Genomic DNA, 24,752 nt, shown 5'->3' on the forward strand with positions numbered 1-24,752 from the left:
GAAATAGGAATATGATTAGTACAGCTTGCAGGGAATCCTGAATATTAAATGTAATCGGTCTCTTGTATTTTAGAAGTTACTTTTTTCGGTATATGTGACCCACAGCGCATCAGTTATGAGAAACATCTGCAACGCAAAGACGATCTTTCACAGTCATACCAAGTTGCTTGTTATAAACTATGTGCTATCAGCAGAAGCTATGCCGCTCAAATGAAAACTAACAATCAACCAGATAAAATGTCATCAACAGTTGAAAAGGCACACTCAAAAACCCACAGCGTAAAAAAGATAAAAACACCATGATTTTTCTTTTTTTAGGGTAGTTTTTCTTAATTTTGTATCTTCTTTAACTGTGTTTATGTTTGCACCATATACATCAAGACAAATTCCTCGTATGTGTAAACATACTTGGCAATACACCTGTTTCTGATTACGATAAGAGTATTTAAACGAAGACGGAAGTACGCGACAGATGACTATTTCGCCTCGTTGTGTCTGTGGCTATCTTGAGTAGGAGCGGGTGGTTTTTCAGGAGGGAAACTTTACAAGGTTTAACGGGATTTGAGAACGATTAATTCATTTTGCCTCAATAACAGAGCCAGTGCAATTACACTGAAAGGTAGGAGCACACCTTTATTAGCAAATACGTTTATTTGGTCGTGTATTGAGATATTTTACCCGCTTCAGTTTGCGCCATTTTCGCTAGTTTGGTAATGCACAAATGTGCGCCTTTCAGCTCTGCCGTTCTTTGTCCCTATGCTTTAATGGGTTACGATATGAATTATTCCTGTCAAATATTTCACATCCCTGGTTGCTATTACAGATACTTTATCAATAATACTTAGGGGAAAGAGACTAATCACTTTTCTGTCATCCAAAATGTGGTTCAAATCAAGTGCATTAGCGCATTTTTGTGCTGCATCAGGCCGTGTTAGACGCTAACCGCGTCTGTTGGGATGTAGCATGATTCTGGCGCACATGAGTTAGCTCACAACCGACTAGCTTGCTAATCAAATATATTTTTGCGGTTAGTGTGTTGACATTTAAGTCGATGGCAAGTTGACAGTACAACTCAACGAAGGTGTAAGATGTTAAACTAACATGTTTTAATTTCCAGGGACCCCTAATTGTAACATTAGGCGCAAACAAAGTAGCATGGGAATCGTTTTCTGTAGCTATAAGGTTATCACTACCAGCTAACTTCGCTAGCCCCTTAGCCTAACAGACATGAACACTACGTTAGAACGATAAAGGTTGGTGTTCAAAGTTTATCACGTCCAAAGTTGCCCATTTATATAGGGTACTACTTTACTGATATAACGTTTGTAAATGCCAAGTGGGCAGTTTCTAGTCATTTTGTTGCTTTTTTTTTCATCTTACTTTACGTTATCTCCAAAGCATCGTTGCTATAGAGATAATTAGACATTCCAATGCAGGGGCTTAATTAGTTTCTTTAAAGCAATTGGCAACTCAATGGCGTACAACTCAACAACCGCAATATAAAAGATAACTTGGTATAAGTAAGGACAATCACAAATAACTAACGGTTAAAGGTGTGTGTAGAAAGACCTGTTGTGTTCACTTGATAAATGGAGTCCTTTACATGGATAATGTCAGGTTTTTATTTCTGGTGTTTTTAACTTGCCCCTTTTTTCTAAACCAAATATTGTTTTTCTTTATACATAATGTGCAACTAGGCATTAGACATTATGTAACAAACAGGAAATAAAAAAACATCTAAAAATAAAACTGAATTAAAATGTATACATATTGACAGTGAAAGATAACAATCTGTTGACTGTCAAATAAACACTTTAAAGGGACAAATTACAGCCAACACAATTTTAAAAGTTATATATAATTTGTTGTCTGTCCAATCATTTTGAATTTACACTGATATAAAACAGAGATAGCAGCATATCTTTACTTCCTTTTTGTATTTAATGACTTAATTGGCAACACTTGTCAGCTTTTAAAACCATGTATGAAAAACATCTTTCATGTCATGACCTTGACAAAGTTTACTTGTGAATATCCCTGTTTAAGATGATGTGTTATATAATTGTCTTGACTGTCTCTTCTTATTGCAGGAGTCCCCGAATCATGTCAGGCATTGCATTGAGCCGCCTTGCCCAGGAGCGCAAGGCATGGCGGAAAGACCATCCTTTCGTAAGTAGTGTCTCTTGAGATGCACCTGCTTTGTCCTCACCGTCCTGTTCACACCTGAAAATAAAATGTCAGCTCACAAGTGGATAGCTATAAAGAACCGGTGTCAATGCTAGTGATGGTGAGATGAAGCCTTATGAAGCTTTGAAGCTTTCCAGCCAATTGGTTCGCAAAAGGGTTCATCTCATGAGGCTTCATCATGGGCTTCATTTGAACACAAACCCCCCTGTTGGTCAAAGTGTGTAAAACAGGCAGATTGGACATCTCAACAGTGTGCTCTATCTCATACCGAGTTCCCATTGAGTAAAGCCTTAGAATAACTCTAAACAACGAACATTAAATCATATTTTCATGTTAACAATATTGTATTTATTCCAGTTTAATGATTGTGATTGAAAAGCCTAAGGAGGCTGGTAAACATTGCAAAGAGGGATTTGTATTCCTTAATAATATTCGTAAACTTAACCATGTTGTAGCCGGAGAAAGGCTAAACCATATCAAAGAATACATTTATTAACTACATTATCTCATTTAGCTGTAGCTTTTATAAACAACAAAAAATACGTATTGTTCAGCCTTGAACCAGGGACCCTGCTTTCCAGCTGAGCCACAGCACACACACACACTAAAGCTCCCTGAAAACACTGCAACATATGTATTCCTGTATTTATTTGTTCATGTTTTTATTCCTACATTTATTTATGCTTGTATCTATTTATACATATGACATGTTCCGGCCTCTATATAAGTGAGGGTCTGAGCTCTCTTGATTCCATCGTGTCACCGGGTACAGGAGGGGTAATATGGTTCTTAGTATACATCCATGGGTATTATGAGCGTTGTGGTTCAACGGTTCAACCGATCTGAATCGCTTCCTGAAGCAGTCACGTGGTATTGACAGGCAGCGAGGCTTCGTTTGTCATCGATGACGTCACTGGCCCAAAACGATACAAGCCTCGGTACATGCTTCACAAAAAGCTTCAGGGATTACTCGACACACGCTCCGAAGCCTCGGCGCAATACGTAACATCACTAGTTAATGCATCCAAGCTTCCTTCAAATCTGACCATATTTGAAGGTGGTCTTTGCCGTATATGGCCACATTCTTTCATCAGAAGTATGCCAAGGGATCCTCGGCCAAATTAAAAAAGAAACTTTGAATATATGTATTATGAAATAATTTCTCTTGTCAGAAATGTTATCGTATTGTGGTGATGTGCCAGTGTTTCTGCTCGAGTCCACTGTCACAAATATGACACCAGCCTTACTTCTCTAATCCCTAACACACCTTTGAGCTCTCTGTGCTGCAGTTGCCTGGCACAGAGGATGTCGGTAGACCATTATCTCATATTTTTATGTTCTTAAAATGAATTTGAAAAGAACACACACACACTGCAGTCAGGCTGAGAAAAGTATGCCCGAAGGCACACAAACTGTAGGCAGTGCTTTTCTTTAATCATTGCCGGTTTCTGTAATATATGTGCGAGTAATTCCTTTAAAATGGAATACACAACACACCAATAACAACCACAACTTTCCATTATGTAGTGTACCGTGAAAAAGGAACTTATGTTTGTGTGTATTTACATATAAAATAGTGAAGTGCGATCCGATCACAAATGGTCACTGGAGACGCACTTGGGCCTGTCCACTTGTGAGCTCATCACCAAACTGCATGTTAATGCCAGGTCTGGTCTTGTCAAATGATAAATGATGATAAATGATAAATGTTTGCACTCTCCTGTCCAATCTTTCAGGGATTTGTTGCTGTACCAACTAAAAATCCAGACGGAACCATGAATCTCATGAATTGGGAATGTGCTATTCCTGGCAAGAAAGGGGTAATGTCTCTGTCTTTTTGCATATAGAACATATTTGCTTTACGCAGCATCCCCTGCTACATGGAGCGCAGTGAGCTTATTTGAAGCCAGTTATTTCTGTAGCAGGTGAATGGGAAAATTGATAATTCTTAAAACTGGGAAAGCTTTACGAGTGATGAGCCTGAAACCTACTTATAAAATAAATCTGGCAATAATAACAACAACATGGTTTTCAAGAGTTATTAGTGTTGGAAACTAGTGCCAATATGAATCTAATGCTTGTGTTTCTCCTCAGACTCCGTGGGAAGGAGGCCTGTTCAAACTGCGCATGTTGTTCAAGGATGACTATCCTTCTTCGCCTCCAAAATGTGAGTTACTGTGTCTGACCTGTGATCAGTGTAAACACAACTGTTATTGGGATTACTGCACTCTGTTATTATGTCTTACAAGATGCTTGAAGAAGTCTATCGGCATTGTGCAATCAGAAATAACATGGCAAAAACTGCACAACAAAACGCTTCATCAACCATGACAATCATTTAGGAATGGGCCTTTCTTTTCCGACTGCCTGAAGCACCATTTTGCAACTTAGTCCGTTTTTGGTGTTTTTCTGAGAGTGCATGTCCGTTTTATCTGCAGAAAAGGAGCAATAATCTCCGACCATGGTTTAGAACATAGAAATGGGCCTTTCCCCTGTGGGTCCTGCACTGTGATGTTAAATGTTCCTCTAACCTGCAACAGGGTTGATGTCTGAATGTCACAATAGATAACATTAGGTCACTGCTCTCTGAACAACAGAAGCTGCTGCTTTTAAATTGAAATGTTCAGTCCGTGTATATTGTGGAAATCTGTCAGAAGAAAGTGGAATTTGTTAATCGTCTCTGACATTTGTAATGGACCCGCAACAAAGATGCATTTACATTTTCTGTTTCTTGGGTTTCAGGTAAATTTGAGCCTCCTCTCTTTCACCCAAATGTGTATCCATCAGGCACGGTATGCCTATCAATTCTAGAGGAGGACAAGGACTGGAGACCAGCCATCACAATAAAGCAGGTCTGGATTGCTCATACCTCATCTACATTATAGGACATTTCTGAAAAGTCTTATGAACTTAGTTTTTGGTTTCATACTGTACCTCTACATCAGTGACTGCATCTTAAAATGAATTTTCTTGAACAACACAAAGGGAGTTGTTTCAGTTATATTGACATAGTTATATGAAAATTGGCTCTTAAGTTAAATTGCAAATGTTCTGATTCAATATGAATTGTTACGGACTGCTGGAAAATAAGGGTCACAGGTTATTAAACAATTCAGGGAGATTGAACCCAAACAAAGAGATAATACAACAGCTTTTACATTGTGTCACTAACACATGTGATGTTGTCTAATTTACCCTACAGATCTTATTAGGTATCCAGGAACTCCTAAATGAACCAAATATCCAGGATCCAGCCCAAGCAGAGGCTTACACAATCTACTGGTGAGTGACCTTGGTTTTCATCAAAAAATACCTAATTTGTAATCTTGTTCAGGGGGTCCGCGGGGTCTTAAAACGTATTAAAAGTTGATCAATCAATTTAGCGAAAATTATGGCTATTAAAAAGTATTAAACGGCATTTTCCAAGGTATTACATTTTGTAGCTTGTTTTCAATAAGTATCTAAATTGTCCAAAGAGGTTGTATTCCACAGTCTGCCTGAATGTAATCATGGCGTAGGTGTGTAGTGTGATTCTGTGGAGTTTATTGATGGCATCCCGTTGGATGTGACGTCATCTGAACAGGACATCGCACGCTCACTGCTTGATAGCACGAAGGTCCGTTTACGCCGGTTGTTGAACAACATGGTTATGGAGAAATGCAAGTTTGCGTCCAAATGGTTGGAAGATGATGGGAGGAAGGACAATCAATACTGTGTATAGTCAATGTGAGGTAAAGTGTGTCGCCAAGGTAACCGGTTAGAACTCCAAGTGGCGATGAGGTCTTAAAATGTATGGAAAGGGTCTTAAAGGGTTTTACATTTGACTTCAGGATTCCTGCATATAGAGGCGAAGTCCCTCTCTTTCCGGGAGCCTCCATGGGACCTTATTTTGGAAAAATCATGTATTGAAGTCAATGGAGAGAGAAAGATTATCTTTTGATCCCGTTTGAATTGTGCAACGAATTACACATATGATTGTCAATTTAAAAGATAATTTTGCCAGTCAAAAAAATAAAAATGTGTCGTAAAACTGTGAAGTAACACATTTCTTTGTGTGAAGCGCTCAATTAACTACAACTCTGGTCTTGCATACGTCACCAACACCAAGATGGCCGTCACGTTAGCACACTTCACCTCTTTCTTTCAGAATGAAGTGAAAAGTATTAAAAGAGGTGAAAAAGGTTTTACAAGGTTTCGGTGAGTAACACAAGTGTAATGTGTAACGTAAGCGACTCTGGGATTTTAGTCTTTCTAGTTGCGTATTTTTCATAGTCTTATATTTCAACAGATTTACGACAAACTGACTTTTTTGACACGGAAATTATTTTTTAAGATTGACGAACATCATATGTAATTCATGGCACAATTCAAACGGGATCAAAAGATACGTTTTCTCTCTCCATTGACTTCAATACAAAAGGAAGTAGATGGGCGTGACTTCGCCACTCTATACCCTGTGGATGCATGTCTGAAAGCGAGCTAAATAAATGAGAAGGTTAATGATCTCCTATAGACAGTTGTTGTCAACTATGATAAACTCTAACTCTAAAATAAATTCTGCTCATTAAAAATGAAATGGTTGTTAAGTGCAAGTCAGAGAAAATAGACATTTGTACAGCTTTTTGTACCAAAAGTAAAACTGCAGGGTCCCACAGACTTTGTTGTTCACACCAACACATCAACACGTTATTATTCTCATATATCTCTCTTCACTTTGCTGACTGGTAAAACCAAAACATCTTTAAACGTTTATAGGGGGGGGGGGGGGGATATTAACTTTGGGCCTTTTCACACCTTAAAGTTCTTATTTGATCCGGTTGATTTGTTTTTGCAATGTGCGACTGCACTAAAGTACGATAAATGGCGTACCTTCATCCTGTTGTCAAACCTAAATGAGCTGCGTCTCGCTCTCATCTCTTTTGGGAAATTAATTTCAGTTTTCTGCAACTGTGCGAACCACCTATAGGAGACCATGAAGCTGAGAAACAAGAACCTGACTTTGGTCTTGTTGAGCTGCAGTTTTTATTCATGGCCAAACTAAGACTTACACTGTACATTTACTACATACTGATGACCATAATTTACTCTACTCCGAACTCCCAGAGGTCTGCTCTGAGCTACATCCGTCTCTCACTCGACCGCGCTGAGCCATTCCTCTGATCACAAGTCGATGGCCTGCCAGAATTTCTAGTCATTGCTCTGGACGACTCATGATTTTACGCTTGAAAATACCTGTTTGATCAGGATTAAGTCACCTCTTTTCGCCGGGAGTTTCACACCTGTAACTCTGGTGTGGATCATACAGAACAGTCCGGACAAACAGGTAGGTGTGAAAGGAAGTCTGACGGAAGGGGCGGATTTTCTTCGGCTACTTACTTTCAAATTCTAGCACACTCGAGGAGGTTTCTCCATTCTTACCTACCCTACCTTTTTAAGGTAGTTTTATTTGTATCTGACACTGAATTGGTTTTTCATCCTTGACTTGTGCTTTTCTAACGGATGTGACTGAAATACCAGGATCAAAGAGATTATTACCACAGTCTTCTTAAACATTCTCAAGCATGCACTTCTGAAGTATAAACGTGTGTGGATGTGTTTTTATTAGGGCTGTCAAGTTAACGCGTTAATAATACGCAAAAAAAAATTAACGCCACTAATTATTTTAACGCGATTAACGCATGTGTATTTTTTTTTCCTCGGCCGCCCCGTAGTTTCAGAGCGCATCGAGTTTAAAATACCATCTACAAGCTGATGCTGCTGACAGCCCCGCTCCTGCCGCCCGCTTGTGGCAGACCACACTTCCACGCTCACCGGCAGGCACCGACTGGCCATCGGGAGGACCGGGAGGGTGTGTGTATGTGTGGCCCGAGCGAGAGAGAGACCTTACGTGCATTACCGTACCGCAGTGTGAACGCGGCTATTGTTGTTGTTGTTAGCATCTGGTGCTAGCTAGCTGCGCTAACGGATATAAGGAGCTGTTTAAATGAAAACAGAGGAGCGCCCTATCCACACAACTGCGCTGAGCACTTGACTTTATGCAGGAAGCCAGACAGCGGGACATTGTACGGGAAGTCAGCACACTCATGATTGCAGCGTCCAGGCAGCTCCCGTTCGAGCATATGCCTTGAGTTGCACATAGCTCCAACGATCACACTCTCACACACACACACACACACACACACACACACACACACACACACCATTTGTATTGTATGAGAGAGGTTCCAGGTTGAATTGAGGCGAATATTTGTAATGTTCAGAGGTTGTTGTGTTTAATATTCATGAGCATATTTGACATTGTTCAAATTATAATAAACATTAGCATAAAGCATATTTGTCCACTCATATGTTGATAAGAGTATTAAAAACTTGAAAAATATTCCTCTATGGTACATTTAGAACAGATAAAAAATGTGCGATTAATTTGCGATTAACTATGGACAATCATGCGATTAATCGCGATTAAATATTTTAATCGACTGACAGCCCTAGTTTTTATATGAATTAATATGAACATTTTCCACCGCTTGTTTAAATCCTCACTTTAAAAATATTGAGTTGATTCTCAATCTCTCTTGACCTGTCTTAGTGGCTGAGAAGGTTTTTAGATGTGAAGCAAACGGAGACTCAAAGATGATATAATCTTTCAGGGTCCTGTTATAACCTGTTTAACAAAGGTCTCCATCTCACAACCTGACTAATACGTCTTGACAGAAGAGAGACCTTGGGCCTTTCTGCACTTTTACGTGTTTCATTTCGGTCGTGTTTTGTTGTTGTTTGGAAATTGTCTTATCAGAGCAACATGTTAACTACTTTTCTTTTTTTTACCTTTTTGTTTTTCAGCCAAAACAGAGTAGAATACGAAAAAAGAGTTCGAGCACAAGCCAAAAAATTCTCCCCCTCGTAAGGCAGAGACTTGGACCAAAGGAATGGGTTTAACAAGATCACCTCCCCGCTCAGTCTCAATGAATGTGCGCCTCTCACATCAGGACTTGCTTAAAGACTTCTATTTAAACTCCACACATTCTGTGCCATCCGAGTATCATGTTTTAGTTTCTTAATTGCCAGTTGGCGCATATTGCTGGGAGGGGATGGGTGCTCGGGCGCCCTGGTCATTTCTTTTTAAACATGTATTGTCTTATGTGGTGCAAGGGACACAGCTCGGTACCAGTTTCATCAACTCCATGCAAGCTGCTGGCTCATCAATGTACAAGGAAGAAAATGTATTTTTGTTTTATAATGCTCTTTCACAGGGTCTATTCCTTTTTCATGTTCTCCCCCTTTATTTTCCATAAATGTAATTAAATTAGCTTGTTTCATTGTCAGTATTTCAACTGCTGTATAATGAATGGCACTTTTATACTGTTGTATCTCACTAGTGTCCCTAGATGGTCCTGTCTAATTCTCTTTCCCAGGTTTTCTATTCAGCATGCTGTAATATATGATAGAATCTGCTGCCTTGGCTGTCTTTTTGTTATTCAGAGTGTTTGCTATGGAATAAATAAAAATGGCCATGATGACTGAGGCAGGTAGGCTTACTTCTGTATCAGACTTAAGGTTATATGGTGCTTTGTTCATGTATGTGTTGGCGTAAATAAAACTTTCTACAAAAATTAAAGCATTTTCTTTATTAAATGAATAAAACAATCATGAATATTACATTCAAGGTTCAGAGACGAAGCAAAATGCAGTCATCAAAACAATGTCGAAATGAATTGATGGAAAAATGTCTGTTCAAACAATTTTAGTTTACAGATATTTACAGAATTAATTAAATTAATGCAAGCAAAATGTTATGCAATAACTTGTATCTCCTCTACATTATGCATACTGCCAAAAATAAGTGTACACTAAAAAATGTATGCCTGTATATTATGTACTTCAAATATACAAAAATAAGAATTTACTGTTTTATTTTGAAGCACTTTAGATGTGTAAATGTGTGTCGTTGAACTTTCAAAGTTCACGTCACAGTAACTACACAGAGCTCATGCTTCAGTCACGGCCTCCTCTCTGATGATCCCTGTGGGGCAGGTGTGGGATTTTAAGCTCCCATGATCCTCTGCTGTGACGGGGCTTCCCTGCTGGAAGGCGCTCAGGGTGCAGTACTCGTTGCAGTACCAGGGCGGGTCCCTCTCCAGCCAGCACCCTGAGTCTCCTTCAGCGGGGTATCCTGGTGGGAGGGTGCTCACAGCGTACGGGACCCCCAGCATCGAAGCATCGCAGCCGGGGTCCGATATGTTGCTGTAGATGCTTCCCTCCCTGAAGTGGTGGAAAACCTGGGGCTGACACTCTTCATTCTCTTCCACCACTTCACACTTTGTGAGCGTGTCGATTTGAAGCGTTTCCTCCGCCTTCAGCACGTCGGCCGTGTGTTCGTGTGTCACCACCCAGCTCTGTAATCACAGGCTTGTTTAGTGACATTAGGAGGTAAATGTCAGTGTTTTACAAGCTACACTTACCTTGAAATCTCCCTGGTATTCATTGTACAGGGTGTGGAAGTAGGGTGCTGGAGTTGGGATGAAAGCCCCTTTTCTCCACCTGTAAGTGTGAGGAACATAGAGAAGATATTAGGCGTATATTGGTTGTAGGAAATGGCATTTCTTGTAGAAGGGTTTGGCCTTTGCTGAGGAGTCAAAACCCAGAGAGACATCTTACTTTTTAACAGGAGCCCAGGCGAAAATGAGGGTGAATAGCATCAGCACAAATAAGGAGATGAACACCTTGCCCAGTCCCAAAAGAAATGTGTATGGTGGGGGATCTGTATGGAACAACATTTAGTAGAAGTAAATGGCTAAATATATGCAAATATGGATTTTTTTTTTTTTAAAGTAATGCATTACCAGAAGCTGCTTTCTCAACAAGTTGCATTTTAAGATTAACTGTCATTTCTTCCTTAATCTAAAATCATCAGATTATCTTTTTTTAAATATTATTTTTAGGCCCACCATTCACAGCTGCCTCTGTCTTCCAGTACACTTCAGGAGACCAGGCGCTCCACTCTCCTTTGTAATGCTGCTGATCAGGACTGGTCCGCACTCTGGTCGCGTACTCGGTGTCTGGATCAAAATGTTGATCATCCACTGAATAATCCAGAATGGTGACGGGAAATGTTGACACCTGAAATGAACAGAGTCGTGTGTGAGTTCACTTTGGAAAGGAGAAACATGTCCTGTTGGCCCAGTTTGAGCTCACTAACAAATGTATTTCTTTACAGATAATATTACAGGATGATGCAGACAGATGGGTAAAACAATATACCAATACTGTTTAATGGTAATACAATGATACAGTTACAATTGACAATATTTTAATTGCTTAGGACCATTTTACAATGTCATTCTAATTCTTTACAAATTGTTTGTCCATTTTTTATTCACCCTTATCAAGTTTGTCACTCTTATAATTTGACCAAACCCCAAAAGCCCACTTTTTTTAGTATCAATTGATCTAATTGTTATTTAAATACAATTTAATTATTAATAAAAATTGAGTCCCTATTTGTAGTGGGGTCACAATCAATTAAAAAGCTTTAATATTGTGATAAACAGGCGTCATGTTCAGTGTGGCACAACAGTTGGCTTTAAAGGGACACATTCTCAAATGAAGAATCTAAATAAGTCAAATGTGTTGATTTAAGTAAATTGGGGAATCGTTAAACAACAGCAAATCTATAAAATAAAAAAAACATCAGTTTACAAACTCAAAAAGCTTGAGGTCAAATCTAAGTCTCATTTATCCTGTCGCATACTCGTTACTTCCCAGACATGCATTTTAACATTTAAAACACTTATGAATAAAAGGTCTCACATTGAGTTTGTAAATTGATTTGTTTTTTATATAGTTTTGTTTTAAAACATGGCCAGATTTACATTAATTCATCAAGAGTTTTCTTCGTCTGTTCTTCAAGGAATATGAAATAAAAGAGAAAGTATTTTTCAATATTTAAGCACCACACGCTTAGTAACTATTTTCTGGGTGCATTAAATCCGAAGTATTCCTTAAGCCCCGAGCCTGTTTTTCAGGTCTCGGGCTCGAAAATGACATTCCCAGAACAAATGACCATATCTTCCCTTCTAAAAGGGTTAAATTAATAATCTTTTTTCCCAAAGCAAGGTTACACCTGTGAGTTGGATGTAGAAGTAGACTAAAAGCTTTAGGAATCCAAACGACAACATATAAGTACCCTGTATCAAGATTGATGCAAAACAAGTGAAATGTGACCTTTGTAGAGAGATTTAGCAAAAAAAAAACACTTCTGGGGTCATTTGGGTGGATTTGACCTATCTCTGGCCCCCCTTGCTGGATTTTGACATGTGACATCTCTTTCTAACCGTCAGAGCCAATGGAATCGAGGGGAACTCCCACATACTCCTTATTTGGTAATGTGTGTGAGTGAGACTGACGCATAGCCAAACCCGGAAGCTGTGATAACTCTGGTGGCTACCATTAGCAGCTAACTTTTACTCTCCGATTTTTACATAAAAATGGAATTATGGATTATAAATGAAATAATATATTCCACAGAAACATTATCAACCTATGGATTAACCGATTCAGCCGCGTTTTTTCTCGTTTTAAGGCCATTGAACACGTCTTTTGATCAGATTGACAGCTACGGTGAGACGATCTCCCTAAAAGCTACGTAAAGGTACGTGTTGTGATGTCTGTATTCGCGAGTTCGGATCACTCAGTGATGATACTATATACCTAAATAATCTGTGGAACCTCAGCTTTAATTGGATATCTTGTATGTGCAGCTATAAGTAATAAGGGTATCTTTTATCTTGAGTTCTGTGCCAAAGTGCGTTAGCATTTTTCGCTCAGGGGTCATTTAGATGCTTCTTAGAAACTTGTGTTTTGTTTTGGTACAAATGGTTTGTATTGTCAGTTAGCTGAGATTATTCCCTTTAATCTGGTATAACACATTAATGGGTTCTTAAATATTAAGATGCCCTGAGACACAGTGTCGTGAAAAAAAGCGGGGGCTTTGGGGCTTAACAGTTAATTTGGCGGTGCTCACTGGGAGGCTAGTAGAACAGAGCCGTTATTACGTTCTTAGCATGTCAAAATGAGCGTGGTAAAAAGATGGGTCAAATAAAGTCACAGTTTTACCCACAGGCCATCACCACACTGAGCTGTTGCTGTGGTCGCCTCTCACTGAAACAAGTTCTCTTCACTGCTAGGAGCTGACATCACCAGTAGAAATTAAGTGAAAGGAAAATGATTGTAAGATCTCTGAAATGCGTGAACTTACTCGCAGTAATTTAGGTCAAAATCCCTCGCACAGTGGCAAAGAGTTAAAAAAAGAAGTTGTTTTTTTGCTATAGTTGCAAAATTATAAAAAGAAAACACTGAAAACCCACCTGTTTCCACTGCAGCTTGGACACAAAATATCTTTAAATGAATTTACAGGATTCTTGCTGTTCAAATGTGCATGCTAATTGTTGATTGCATTTAAGTCCCTTATGATAAAAGCCTTGGCTACATTTAATTTAATGTAGCTTGATAAATAAAACCAAAAATATGTCCTATTTCATTATTTTTTATGTTTTGACAAACAAAAACGTATTTTTGTTCCAATTAAAGTTAGGGTAGGTAATTTTGGAGAAACCAGCTCGAGTGCGCTAGAATTTGAAAGTATGCAGCCGAAATAAATCTTCCCCTTCCGTCAGACTTCCTTACAGAGCCCCTCCTCCAACACACACGAACGTGACCAATGAGGGCACGAGATACATTTGTGCACAGATGGAAGGCTGACAGGCAGGTAGGCCATCCAGTTATTTTAGCCGGGCCGGCTCAGATGATTGGTCGTGCTTTTTACAGCGCCGCGGCTTCCACTGATGACATTTTTTAATGTATTTATTCATTGCTATCGGGATGTTAAGAGCATTCCATGGAATATAACAAGTGTATCTGAAGTGAATTACCTACCTCACCTTTAAGTCTTTAAACTAATATTTGAATTTCTAATGTGTGCAGTTTTCTTTACTATCCTTTAATGCCTAATTGTCCATGTTTGAGATTTAATCCAACTATCTATTCTTCGTTGTCAAATATATTTTAACTGCCACTGAAATACTAGAGCTGTCTCCCAAAAAGCTTGTGTACTTCCATTATTACCACCAACAGGGTTATTTCTTCATCTTTGAATCTCACGTTTTTTGCGTCTCCTTTTCTGTAAAACTGAAGCTGACATTTGAGACTGTCGACCAGATCGGTGGAATCAGCAAATTCCTCATAGGTGCTTTTCCAGGTGAAGTGGTGTTGACTTGCGTTGTGCCGGACTGTGAGGCAGCAGGGTGCGTTCGGTTTAACTGCATAGAGGACACATTAAAGACAAATGCAGGTTTTTTAATTCAGTAGATTACTTGAATATGAATCTAAATGTGTTTTGTGTGTCTCGTTTGGAAAATAATCAAAAAAAGGAGTGTTCCTTACTGTGGTCCAAAGGTTTATATTCATCAACCAGCTCTTTACAGCTTTGAGACCCATCCTTTTGGTTGGAACAAAGTGAGATTTTATGAACCTCCTGATCATTAAACCTCGGACCGCTTCTTTTAAAGGAGCAGAAGTAGCCCCCATCTGTGTTTGTCAGCATACACACCCATTCCTTCCTACACGAAGGAGTGAGGAAACACAATGTCATCATCACAATTAAGGTAATCCATTTTTAACAAGCGCCTGTAAAAAAAACGACTTACTTCCTTTTCTGGAAAGTGAGCCAGTAGGAGACGTTGCTGTCTGACGGCGCCATGCTCAGGGAGCAGGTGACGGTGTACAGGTAATCTGTTACACAGTGAGGAACAGGGACCACACCTGAAAAATATTTAAACTATGTTTATTGGGAGTGTCAGGAGTAAGAAGTGTCACATTGTGAGGTCCTTTAAGTTAAGGAGTCCTTTTAGTTCCTTTAGAACCATAACTGATGCCTGAAATACATTTCAAACGTATTAAAATAAATAAAACATATTATTTACACACACATTTAAGGCTGCTGATCTGAATGATTGTCCACCAACTCTTCCGTTAAAATCTAATTTTGACCAGTGTGAACAGGGGAAATTACAGCGACTAATATGTCCATTTTGGCATGAGTATGGTTTAAGGATTGGAAGGAATTAAAGGAAAACGTGAATAAATCTGACAACCTATATTCATTTAGCTTCTACAACCATATGGACTGTATATTTATGTATTCAAAAACCTAACAAGATAAAGTATTTCCTTTGATAATAGGAAAGCTTAGCAAACTTTTCAAAGAGGTTAAAGGGTCATATAGAGCAGTGGTTCTCAACTGGTGGGTCGCGGACCCCCTTCGAGTGGGTCGCAGATGTGAGTGAAGAAAAAAAAATTGAAAAAGAAAATCTTTTTTTTTTGAAGGCCCGGTTTTCTAACGCTGTGCATGCAGTCGGCGTTGAACTGGAAGTACCGGAGACCATAAACGGTTTTGAAAACTTCTGTCACGTAGTGATCATCTTCTCAATAAAACATCTTTGCTGATGTTTTTTCGAGTCTTCTGGCCAATCAGAATCAAGATTGTTGCCAGATGTCCCCACGGAGAATAACTTTGCGGTAGAACTATTCTTTATACATCCATGGGTATAACTTCAGATAAAAATGAACACGTAATGAAATATGACCCCCGGTCTGATGACTGACAGGTCACAGAATAATGGGAGCTATCTACCCTTACCCACAATTTAAAGTAATTCACACAGACTATCTCCTCTTTACTCTTCTCTCGGTGAGGAGCAGCAAGCAGTCATAACAAAGTGAAAAACAAACAATGGCATAAATTATTATTAATATGTCGGGTAGTAATAGATGTATTTATTTTCTTCTCAGTGTACCAGAATACGTAGTTTATATGTTAGTATTTCTAAAAATCTCCTGGGGGACAATTCCCCCAGACCCCCTTCTGGGGTTGGGTTTTCAGCATGTGTGACTTTTTATGTTATACAGTTCATCTTTGATTCCATCATCTCATTAAACCTTTTTTAAAAGCATACTTTAGTTCTGTGAAGAGATATAAGGGATATTTGCACTGTACTTTAATTAATATTGTATGCTGAAAAGCGTATATATTACAGCACGATTTTTTGTTGAATAGATTTGAGTGGTTCAAAATTTCGGGTCGCGATGTATTGATAAAGGAAAAAGTGGGTCCCGAGGCCTGACCAGTTGAGAACCACTGATATAGAGTACACCATAGCCTAAGGTCCTTTTCAGAATCAACAAATATTTTATTTTATGATTGATGATTTGATTATGTTGTATAGTATGTATTTTCTAAGCAAATGACCCTTACATGTAATGGGTTAGGGTAAGCAACTTGATCGTGATTGTAAGGGAAACTTCTGTGTAGCAATGCAGTGGGAGTCACCGACTCAGGAAAGAGACACGGGAAGAGCAGGAGCTTTGATGTCAAACACTGATGGTTTATTTAGAGCTTCGGCCGAAGAATTCACATCACAAGTCCAAGAGCCAGAGGTTCTGACTTCACGGTAGAGTTGCCACGTCAAATCTGGAGCGCCTCTCTCTCGTTAGCCCATTTAACTGGTTTCACAGAGAGTAATCAACATATTTGAGAAGATAGCCTAAACAGTTGGGAACACTGACACTTATGGCCTCGAAGATTTCACACCTTGGAGTCCACAAACCCAGAGAAGGAAGTGTCCCAGTGTACCCACAACAATAAACCATCTGTGACCTCGGGTTGCCCGGTCATAGAATGGGAACAATAACATTATCGCTGAAGCAGCCTATCTCCTTAAAGGAGATAACAGACGTCAGGGTTGGTCATGCACGTCATATCTAGGAGTCTAGGACAATTATTTCCCTAACAGTGATGATATTCTATCATATTTTTTATAATTAAAGAAGATAATAGCAAAGACATTACCTGTAGTATTAGATCCGTGCAGACAGACAATGTTGGTGGATACGAGCAGAAACACTATCAGCAGCTTCATCCTCAGCGGAGAGCGACCATCCATCACATCGAGGGGTATTTTTTAAGTCATGCCCTCCTGAAGCGCTGTGTTAAACAGTTTTTTAATGAAGACTGAGAGGCATCACTCTGATAGCCATCACTCACATGCTCTGGTGGGAGAGGATGTGCTCTTTTAAGAGCGCAAAGTGTGTGAAAGGGAGGAGGCTACAGTTTAACCAATCAGAATGTTTTCACGTCACTACTTTAATCTATCATCCTGTGCACTAAGTTTATTATCCCAGGTATTTTCTTTTAGTTTGGTTAAACAGTTGTATTTTTCTCCATTATTAGACCTATTTCTGTTAGTTATTAGTCTGAAGTTCTTTTAGCTTTTATTCTTTTAGTGTCCTGCAGAATTCTTCACTTCAAGTCATTTACTGATCAGGCACAAAGCTGCGAGATCATATCATACCAGAATTGAAGGGAGATTAATTTTGACAAAAAAACGAAACAAATGCAGTTGTTAAATTGAACTTGACTTAAATCAACTATCCTTCTTTGTACATTCAAATGTCAAAAGAAGGATAGCACAAATGAAGAGTATATCTTAATTGATCCATGCGCTCTTTATGCACTGGACTTAATGACAAAGTGACTTCATGTATTTTAGCTTAACGAACGCAGCTGTTGCACAGAGCTGTCTATGGATCATTGTGCGGCTGCTTTTAATAATCAGGCACTCAAATGCCCAGACTCACTTCATGCTGGTGTGCTCTATTAGTGACTTCACCTATTTGACGTCATCTCATTTGTCAAAACATGTCTAATAAGGCATGGTTATTGTCTTTGTCAAGTGTAGCAACCTGCAATTTGAAAACATGAATTATACTTACAGGAGTGTTATGCAATGAGTAGAGCAGCGAGGGGAGATCAGCTTGAAGATGATTCTGTGTGTGTTTGGATGATTCTTATAAAAGATACCGGTTATTTCCTCTGATGTTCACAATGTTGTTGCTTTGGAGTTTAAAAACCTGTGGCAGTTAAAGCTTTTTCAGTCTTTTCAGACTTTGTGGCCCAAGGGTGCAACATATTGTCAGCATGTCAACTAGATGACTTGTTGCAAAGGTTCAAAGTTTAAAAGACAAAACTCTCAGGGCTTCTTCTTTATTTATACGTTTATAGAAAGAGCATTTAAGCAGGAAACCGTAAACAGCATGCAGACAGTCATGTCAATGTGATAACACACTTTTAATTTGGGTTTTTGAAATCGAAACTATCTGTCTTCGTCTGATCTCTTTACCACACCACAGAGCATAGAGGCAAGCCTATTTTTATTTGTGGAAACCTAAATGACTCTCTGCATGTGAACCAGTGTGAACAGTTTCTGAAACATGCAGGCGACCATCGTGAAGTTATTATGAGAGGGAATATGTTCATGTCTTTATATTGCGCAAGAGCGAAAACCCTGATTAGTTAGCTTTATCTGAAACTTGTTGCTTTACCGCTGCATCTGATATGAGCGTTTTTGGTCATTTGATAAGAGTTTCCTTCATTTTGATAAAGACTAAATATGACACATACACGTAGTCAGATGTTAGCGTTGGTTAGAAAAACACGTCTAATCTGACAAAATATCGGTAGAAATCTTTTGAAAACATCCTTTAATCATGTTAAACGCAGTAGACACTTCCTGATTAAAATAAATAAAAAAACATTCATGGACATTAAAACCTTGTAATACCGTCATTTAATATTTTATAGTCTTTACACTGTCGTCCTTAAAATTTGAAGTCCTTTACATGCTCTGGCAAATATAAAAAGAAAGACAAGTCAATTACATAAAATAATTTACATAATTGTGTTGTATTACACTTCCATATAACATCTGCTGTAAAATAATACTGGACCTATAAAACAAGTCTCTGAAGTCTAAGTCTGTGGCAGGCTTTTCATATTTAGTGTTTACATGATGTTACAAAGCACCAGGAAACTAAACAATAAAAATGACACTGTGCAAACTGATGGGTGTCCTTGTAATTTAAACTGTAAGTTTCTTTCAACAGTAGGGATATAGTTAAGCACTTGAGGTACGACAGCGTGGCTCACTCACAGGCCAGTTTGCCATCGAAAGAAGACAGCGTGATGGCGAAGGCCTGCAGGGCACACATGGGGAAGCTGTAATCCATGGAGAAGACGTCCTCTGCTACCCGGCCAAACTGCATCACTATGTAATCCTCTGGAGAAAACCGCAGCAGGGAGGCAAGGAGAGTTCACCATGAAGTTAAGAATAAATACAAGACATTGGTTGAGGATAAAAGGCAGTGCCGGTTCTAGACCAATTTTACTAGAGGGGCCAGGCTGGGGCCAGTTATTTCATGAGAGGGACACAATAAAAGCGGGTTAAAAAGACAAAGACAGTATAAACATAAAGTAATTGTGTAAAATAAACATAAAATACAGTAATTGGTATTTGTTTTTGTAAAGGTATTTGTTTCTGTACATTTCAGTTACAGTCCTTTGTTTCAGTAGTTTTTTTTATTTAGAGTATTTGTTTTAGTAACTTTAAGTGACAATTTAATTCAAACACAAACAGTATTTGCTTTTATAAGGTAATGAACAGTTAGCTACCAGTGTACATCCGGGTCTCTGATACAATTTAGTTCCAATTAAATAAATGTTTTGGAGGGTGGTCCCTGGTCAGTGTTATGGGGGCATTGGCCCCTGTTGGCCACCCCCTAGAACCGCCCCTGATTAAAGGAGAAATCTTACCGTTTTCAGGGTGGACGATCTGGAAGTTTTTGACCGAGGCCTGGGTGACACGACCGTGGAAGTTAAGCACAAACGACTGAGACTGTTCGTTCCAGCTCGGGCATTTGTTCTCCAGCGTGACCAGATTGTCAGTGTTGCTGTGTGCATGGCGGGCCAGAAGAGTATCACGATCCTATAATAATAACACAACAGTTCAGCTCCTTGTTCTTACTTCATAGGGTTTTTTTTAATGTTCTTTTACTTTTTAAACTTACATTCTTTGGGCGAATGGACACTCTTTCGTCATTCTCCAACATCCCGGGGATGATCACTGTCATTTTCCTGGGACCCTTAAATCCCAGCACGTTCGTCTCCTGGAACGTGAAAGATGATCGTATTATAGGTTTTATCTCTTCATATGTTTTGTTAAAGTGGGTTGTATTTTAGGTCATTTTAGACTCACATAGCAGATTGCTGCCAGCTCTTGCCTCACTGATTCACACTCTTTGACAAACGGCTTTTTCTCCGGGTTTTCACCTCCATCATAGACTGTGAACTTTGTACCCAGAATATTTGACCTGTAACAAATGAGAAAAGTAATTTGAGTAATCTAAAATCATCTAAAAGGTGAGAAGTGAAAGCTTCCTAAAATGTTATTTATTTTAGCAAAGGAACTACAACGTTTTTGATTCCTGCAATTTGATTTGATTCTGTCAGTATGCCACAAGTCAAGGAAGAGTTCCCAAAATGTAAGGGAAAATGGTCCAATTTACACACGCGATGCAATTAATATAGAAAACCATTACGGCCTTTTTCATGGCTGACATTTTGACAGGAAAATCACAAGCTTTGGGCTTGAGGGAAGGTATGAATTATGTGACCAAAAGGGGTTTTGAAAGGGTTTACAGGAATACAAGATATTGCAGAACTTACTGATAAGTTACTCAGGAAATCAAACAAAAGGGATTTGGTTGAGAGATGTACCTTAGTTTCCCTATGTAGCAGTTTGTGTCTCTGGTAAGATTAACTGGGTCCGTGGTGATGAGATAGTTGGATGTTTTGCTCTTCTTCCTTTTTCTGCCTGCCATTAGAAACACCTGAAAAGCAGAATGATTGTAGAGAAGATAATTAACCTTCATAGCAACATGACAGAACATAAAACAGGATCATTTGAACTGAAATCAATGTGCACAAAGTTTGGGTTCAAGTTGAGTAGAAAGACCAACCCTGTTGCCATCCTCCTTCTCCATGTGGAGGTAGTACGTGGGGTACATTCCCTTCTCCATGCCTCTCCTGTCCCTGGTGACCCTGCACTGGATGGTGACATCCCTGGAGGCCGGACGCAACGCAAACTTCTCCAGATCCTCCACTGAAATTGGAGACGATGACTGAAATGACAATAAGTGATGTTGATGATGTTACTTTCATGCTTTTTGTGACTAATAAGTGTGTCATCTTTAGACGACACACTAAACCGTTTCATTTGTAATGTCTCACTCTGTCATTGGAATCACTGTTTGACGATGAACCCTTTCTGTAGTTGGAGTTAAGGGAACCGAGACCTGGCGCGGTCTTCTCTGCTTTCTTTTTCTTCTTCTCCCTTTTCTCCTTCTGGATTTCCTCGTCTTTGCTCTCGTCACTTATTTGGCACCTGGCTGTAGAGATGCCATATTCATTACAAAAAAGGTATGGTATTGTTGATCATAAGTTGCAACAAGGCCAGATTGTCGCTCACTTGTGTAGAGTTGTTTTTTCCTCTTAGGCGATTGAGTGGCAGGCCTCTCAGCCCCTTCTGCCTCTTCAGCTTCACTTTCATTGCTTTTATTCTTCTTTGGACTCGCCACATCCCCCACTGGCTCTGTCTCCTGGCTCGACTCCTCCTGCAAGTGCTTCTCTGTAAAGTAGGTGATACTGAAATGCTGTAAAAGTATTTTGAATAGAGTATTGATATGTTAATTGTAAATTGAACTCACTTTTTCGCTCTTGTTTGGTTGTCTTGGTTGTCTTCTGTGGGTCTTCAGATTCTTTCGCTTTGTCTTTCTTCTTTGTTTTTTTCTCCTTTGTCTCCTTCTCTTGTTCCTTTTCATCATCCTGGTCGATCTCTGGTTAAAAGCAATTCAAATTAGCGATTAATTTGCGTGCACACACACACACACACACACACACACACACACACACACACACACACACACACACACACACACACACACACACACACACACACATTGTTAACAAAAACAACATCACATTTGCATATTCTGCTTTGCATTTTCTTACCTTTTTCTTTTTCCACATCTTTCTTCTTTGGCTTTTTCCCCTTACCCCGAGTGTTATTCTCCACTTCACACTTAACCTCAGGCTCTTTGTAAATCTCCAAGTTCACTTTTTTGGGAGTATTAGGAATCTGTGAAGGCACCTCATCAAACTTCATAGTTGCTGTTGTGTTGTCTTCACCTAACATGATCTCATCCAGTGGGTTATCATGGGCATGTTCAACTTGATCTCCAGGGAAGAAAAACAAACAAACAAACCTGGATTTTATTATTTAAAGGACTAAACATGATTGCACTTTACATTAAAATGTGTAATAAAATAGATATAGCTTGCTACATACATTAACAAGTAATTCTCATACTAACCAGTGAGGGAAGTGTTGCTCAGGGATTGGCTGATCAGCAGCGGTGTTTGATCGGAGCACACAGGTTTGAGCTTCTGTTTCTTTTGGCGAGCATCCCGATTGGCTACCACCATTTGAGAATCAGCTCTCTTTTTTTGCTGCTTTTTCATCAAAAGTGCTCGCTGTGGGAAAACCAAGTATTAGACTTCCTTTCAAATTGTCAACTCAACTTATAGATTAGGTGATGTCTTATTGTGCATTGTACTCACTTTCAACAAGTACATATAGTTGTTTGGGCAGTAAAGCTGTGGTAGAATCTAGGTAGGGCATTTCATTACATTTGAATGTTCTAATGTTTTTTTTCAAATGTAATAGGAGTTGACGGGCCATGAGCTAAACCATCATTATTATGAGGTGTATTTGATTTCAGAAGAGAATACTCTCAATAGTTTGTGGTTCTGCTGTTTACATTTTGTTCTGATGCAAATTCAGAAAATGAACTACATCATTGCACTACTGTTTTTTATTTTTCATCTACAGCATAAAAAGGCTACAAATGCATTTCATTGTGCAACCCTTTTTTATACAATAACAATCAACCATGATCATTGGCCAGAATTACAATATTCTGTTCTATTATTTAACCACACAAAGAACCAGATGAGGTTTAGGGATGTTATCTGGGGAAATTACTATTGTAATATAACACATATTGGTTGCATAACTATATTCTATGCCTTATATAACTATGCCTGTGCATCATTGTTACTGTTTACTAACATCTTACTTGGTTACTACAGCTATAATTAGTATTTCTATCGCTGATTAACTACTGATCCTCCTTGTATAAGATATTTGTGTTGATGCTACTCTACTGGATATAAGCCAGCAGTCACAAGACTGAGACTTAAACTTGAGCAGCAGGTGGTCCTGACACAGGTAGCCAGGATCTCAAGTGTTATTTACTTTGTTTTAACCACATGTAAGCTAATTGGACATAAATAAGTCCCAGTATTTTATCCACTGTCAGCATGGACTATAATTATTATATTTAACCTCTATGTTTTGATAAAGGAAGAGAGCTAAATGTCTACTATAACCTAAAAGTAACATATCTTTGTCATTTGGATTCTGCTTCTTGAAAAATTCAAAAATAAAGCAAAACATATCTGGACTATTTAATGTGTAGAAGACATCAAATACTTGAATTATCCTTGTTTCTTTACCTGGTTGTCGAGCTTCTGTTGTCGTATATCAGGGTCCTCCATGTCTGAGGGGATGAATCACTGCTATTCACAAACAGTAGAAAATTAAGGATACTTAAACAGAGGCTATGAAATCCAGCATTAAAAGTTCAATGTGAGAAATTCATCTGTTTCCAAAATAAAAGAGCAATAAAATGCGTTGTTTGATTGTGGCACCCTGTCCACCTTTGTAGCAGAAGGCAAAGTGGATTAAAGGGGGATAATGTTCTTAAAGTGCACTGCGCAGCTCAATCAGTGTGGAGCAGAAGTAGCAGGGGCAATGCAGACCGCTCTGTGTGGGTGCTAAGGTGTAAACACAGGAGAAACAGGAAGGTCATGCCTCATGCCACTGTTAAATACTTACATCACTTACCCGGCCGTAAACAGTAAAACAGGAAGCCAAACAAGTCACCAAAAACTGCTAGTAAACCCTCCGAGTCTCCCCCAAACGAGCCTCATCGTGTTCTACCGTCTCACGAAACATAACAACCGCGTGGGCCATTAAAATCCCCCTTAAACGGCAAAAAATAGATCACAAAAAACAACAGAAACAAAGCGTTGGCTATTAGCCGAACAGGCAGGTTTATGTCGTTGCCATGGATACGGCTGTCACGCAGCAGCGATTGAGAGCGGTGAAAATTCAAAACAATCAACAAATCCATGTTTTTAATGAGAAAACAACATTGTTTGTGTCTGTATTATTAATTTAGCTTTGACGTTTTCAACGTTTGCACTGGTAGGTCTAATATAGACCTAGCATTATTCTAGAATTTAATGAAATCACTTGATTTTCGACAAAATAAAGATCAGTATAAAAAAAATGGTGGATATTTCAGCTTATCTTTTTCCTCTATAATATGTTTTTCTTTTCAGTATTTATATTAGGGTTTTATGTATAGAAAAGGCTATTTATATGTTTCAATTCCTTATATTCTATTTTCAATTCATAAAAATACATGTTATGTTTGTCTGAACAGAGCGCTAAACCGGAAAAGAACATTTGTATCACGTTGCTAGGATA

The 24,752-nt window shown here is 38.9% G+C and overlaps 3 protein-coding genes across 10 annotated transcripts; 1 reads left to right on the forward strand and 2 right to left on the reverse strand.

The window, feature by feature from the left end:
* Positions 1-486: 486 nt before the first annotated feature.
* On the forward strand, positions 487-9,799 carry ube2ib (ubiquitin-conjugating enzyme E2Ib). Its single transcript, XM_034107523.2, has 7 exons — positions 487-619; positions 2,091-2,169; positions 3,924-4,007; positions 4,282-4,354; positions 4,930-5,039; positions 5,390-5,469; positions 9,031-9,799. The coding sequence occupies exons 2-7, from the start codon at positions 2,104-2,106 to the stop codon at positions 9,092-9,094; spliced, it is 477 nt and encodes a 158-aa protein (XP_033963414.1). The 5' UTR covers positions 487-619; positions 2,091-2,103; the 3' UTR covers positions 9,095-9,799.
* Position 9,800: 1 nt separating this feature from the next.
* On the reverse strand, positions 9,801-17,273 carry LOC117464819 (interleukin-21 receptor). The gene is made up of 8 exons (XM_034107522.1): positions 17,093-17,273; positions 14,892-15,006; positions 14,629-14,804; positions 14,347-14,504; positions 11,136-11,307; positions 10,846-10,948; positions 10,650-10,728; positions 9,801-10,583 (listed from the first exon to the last, which is right to left on the reverse strand). The coding sequence occupies exons 1-8, from the start codon at positions 17,184-17,186 to the stop codon at positions 10,176-10,178; spliced, it is 1,305 nt and encodes a 434-aa protein (XP_033963413.1). The 5' UTR covers positions 17,187-17,273; the 3' UTR covers positions 9,801-10,175.
* A 1,514-nt stretch (positions 17,274-18,787) lies between these two features.
* LOC117464923 (tubby protein homolog) lies at positions 18,788-24,525 on the reverse strand. Of its 8 annotated transcripts, XM_034107696.2 has the most exons (14): positions 24,096-24,525; positions 23,714-23,776; positions 22,510-22,669; positions 22,148-22,372; positions 21,844-21,972; positions 21,606-21,764; positions 21,368-21,525; positions 21,097-21,258; positions 20,855-20,967; positions 20,334-20,448; positions 20,146-20,244; positions 19,892-20,063; positions 19,233-19,358; positions 18,788-18,926 (listed from the first exon to the last, which is right to left on the reverse strand). In XM_034107696.2, coding segments are annotated over exons 2-14 (1,662 nt in total). In that variant the 5' UTR covers positions 23,756-23,776; positions 24,096-24,525; the 3' UTR covers positions 18,788-18,924. The 8 variants fall into 8 exon arrangements, with proteins under 8 accessions (XP_033963587.1, XP_033963586.1, XP_033963584.1 ...); XM_034107695.2 differs by lacking the exon at positions 18,788-18,926 and having other exon boundaries at positions 19,137-19,358; positions 23,714-23,757; positions 24,105-24,525; XM_034107693.2 differs by lacking the exon at positions 18,788-18,926 and having other exon boundaries at positions 19,137-19,358; positions 23,714-23,773; positions 24,105-24,525.
* Positions 24,526-24,752: the final 227 nt, after the last annotated feature.

This window comes from Pseudochaenichthys georgianus, chromosome 19 (assembly GCF_902827115.2).
Source record: "Pseudochaenichthys georgianus chromosome 19, fPseGeo1.2, whole genome shotgun sequence".
NCBI classification, from domain to species: domain Eukaryota; kingdom Metazoa; phylum Chordata; class Actinopteri; order Perciformes; family Channichthyidae; genus Pseudochaenichthys; species Pseudochaenichthys georgianus.

What these genes read in the sequence shown, in the direction of transcription:
- LOC117464819 (XM_034107522.1), bottom strand. Translation starts at nt 17,186, where the DNA reads ATGGATGGTCGCTCTCCGCTGAGGATGAAGCTGCTGATAGTGTTTCTG. An exon ending in CTCACTTTCCAGAAAAGGAA is followed by an intron (nt 14,805 to 14,891) that starts GTAAGTCGTTTT and finishes TCCTTCGTGTAG; the next exon opens with GAAGGAATGGGTGTGTATGC. An exon ending in GCCTGGGCTCCTGTTAAAAA is followed by an intron (nt 10,729 to 10,845) that starts GTAAGATGTCTC and finishes TCACACTTACAG; the next exon opens with GTGGAGAAAAGGGGCTTTCA.
- ube2ib (XM_034107523.2), top strand. Translation starts at nt 2,104, where the DNA reads ATGTCAGGCATTGCATTGAGCCGCCTTGCCCAGGAGCGCAAGGCATGG. An exon ending in CAGCCATCACAATAAAGCAG is followed by an intron (nt 5,040 to 5,389) that starts GTCTGGATTGCT and finishes TTTACCCTACAG; the next exon opens with ATCTTATTAGGTATCCAGGA. An exon ending in GAGGCTTACACAATCTACTG is followed by an intron (nt 5,470 to 9,030) that starts GTGAGTGACCTT and finishes TTTGTTTTTCAG; the next exon opens with CCAAAACAGAGTAGAATACG.
- LOC117464923 (XM_034107695.2), bottom strand. Translation starts at nt 23,755, where the DNA reads ATGGAGGACCCTGATATACGACAACAGAAGCTCGACAACCAG. An exon ending in GAGCAACACTTCCCTCACTG is followed by an intron (nt 22,373 to 22,509) that starts GTTAGTATGAGA and finishes TCTTCCCTGGAG; the next exon opens with ATCAAGTTGAACATGCCCAT. An exon ending in AACCAAACAAGAGCGAAAAA is followed by an intron (nt 21,765 to 21,843) that starts GTGAGTTCAATT and finishes CCTACTTTACAG; the next exon opens with AGAAGCACTTGCAGGAGGAG.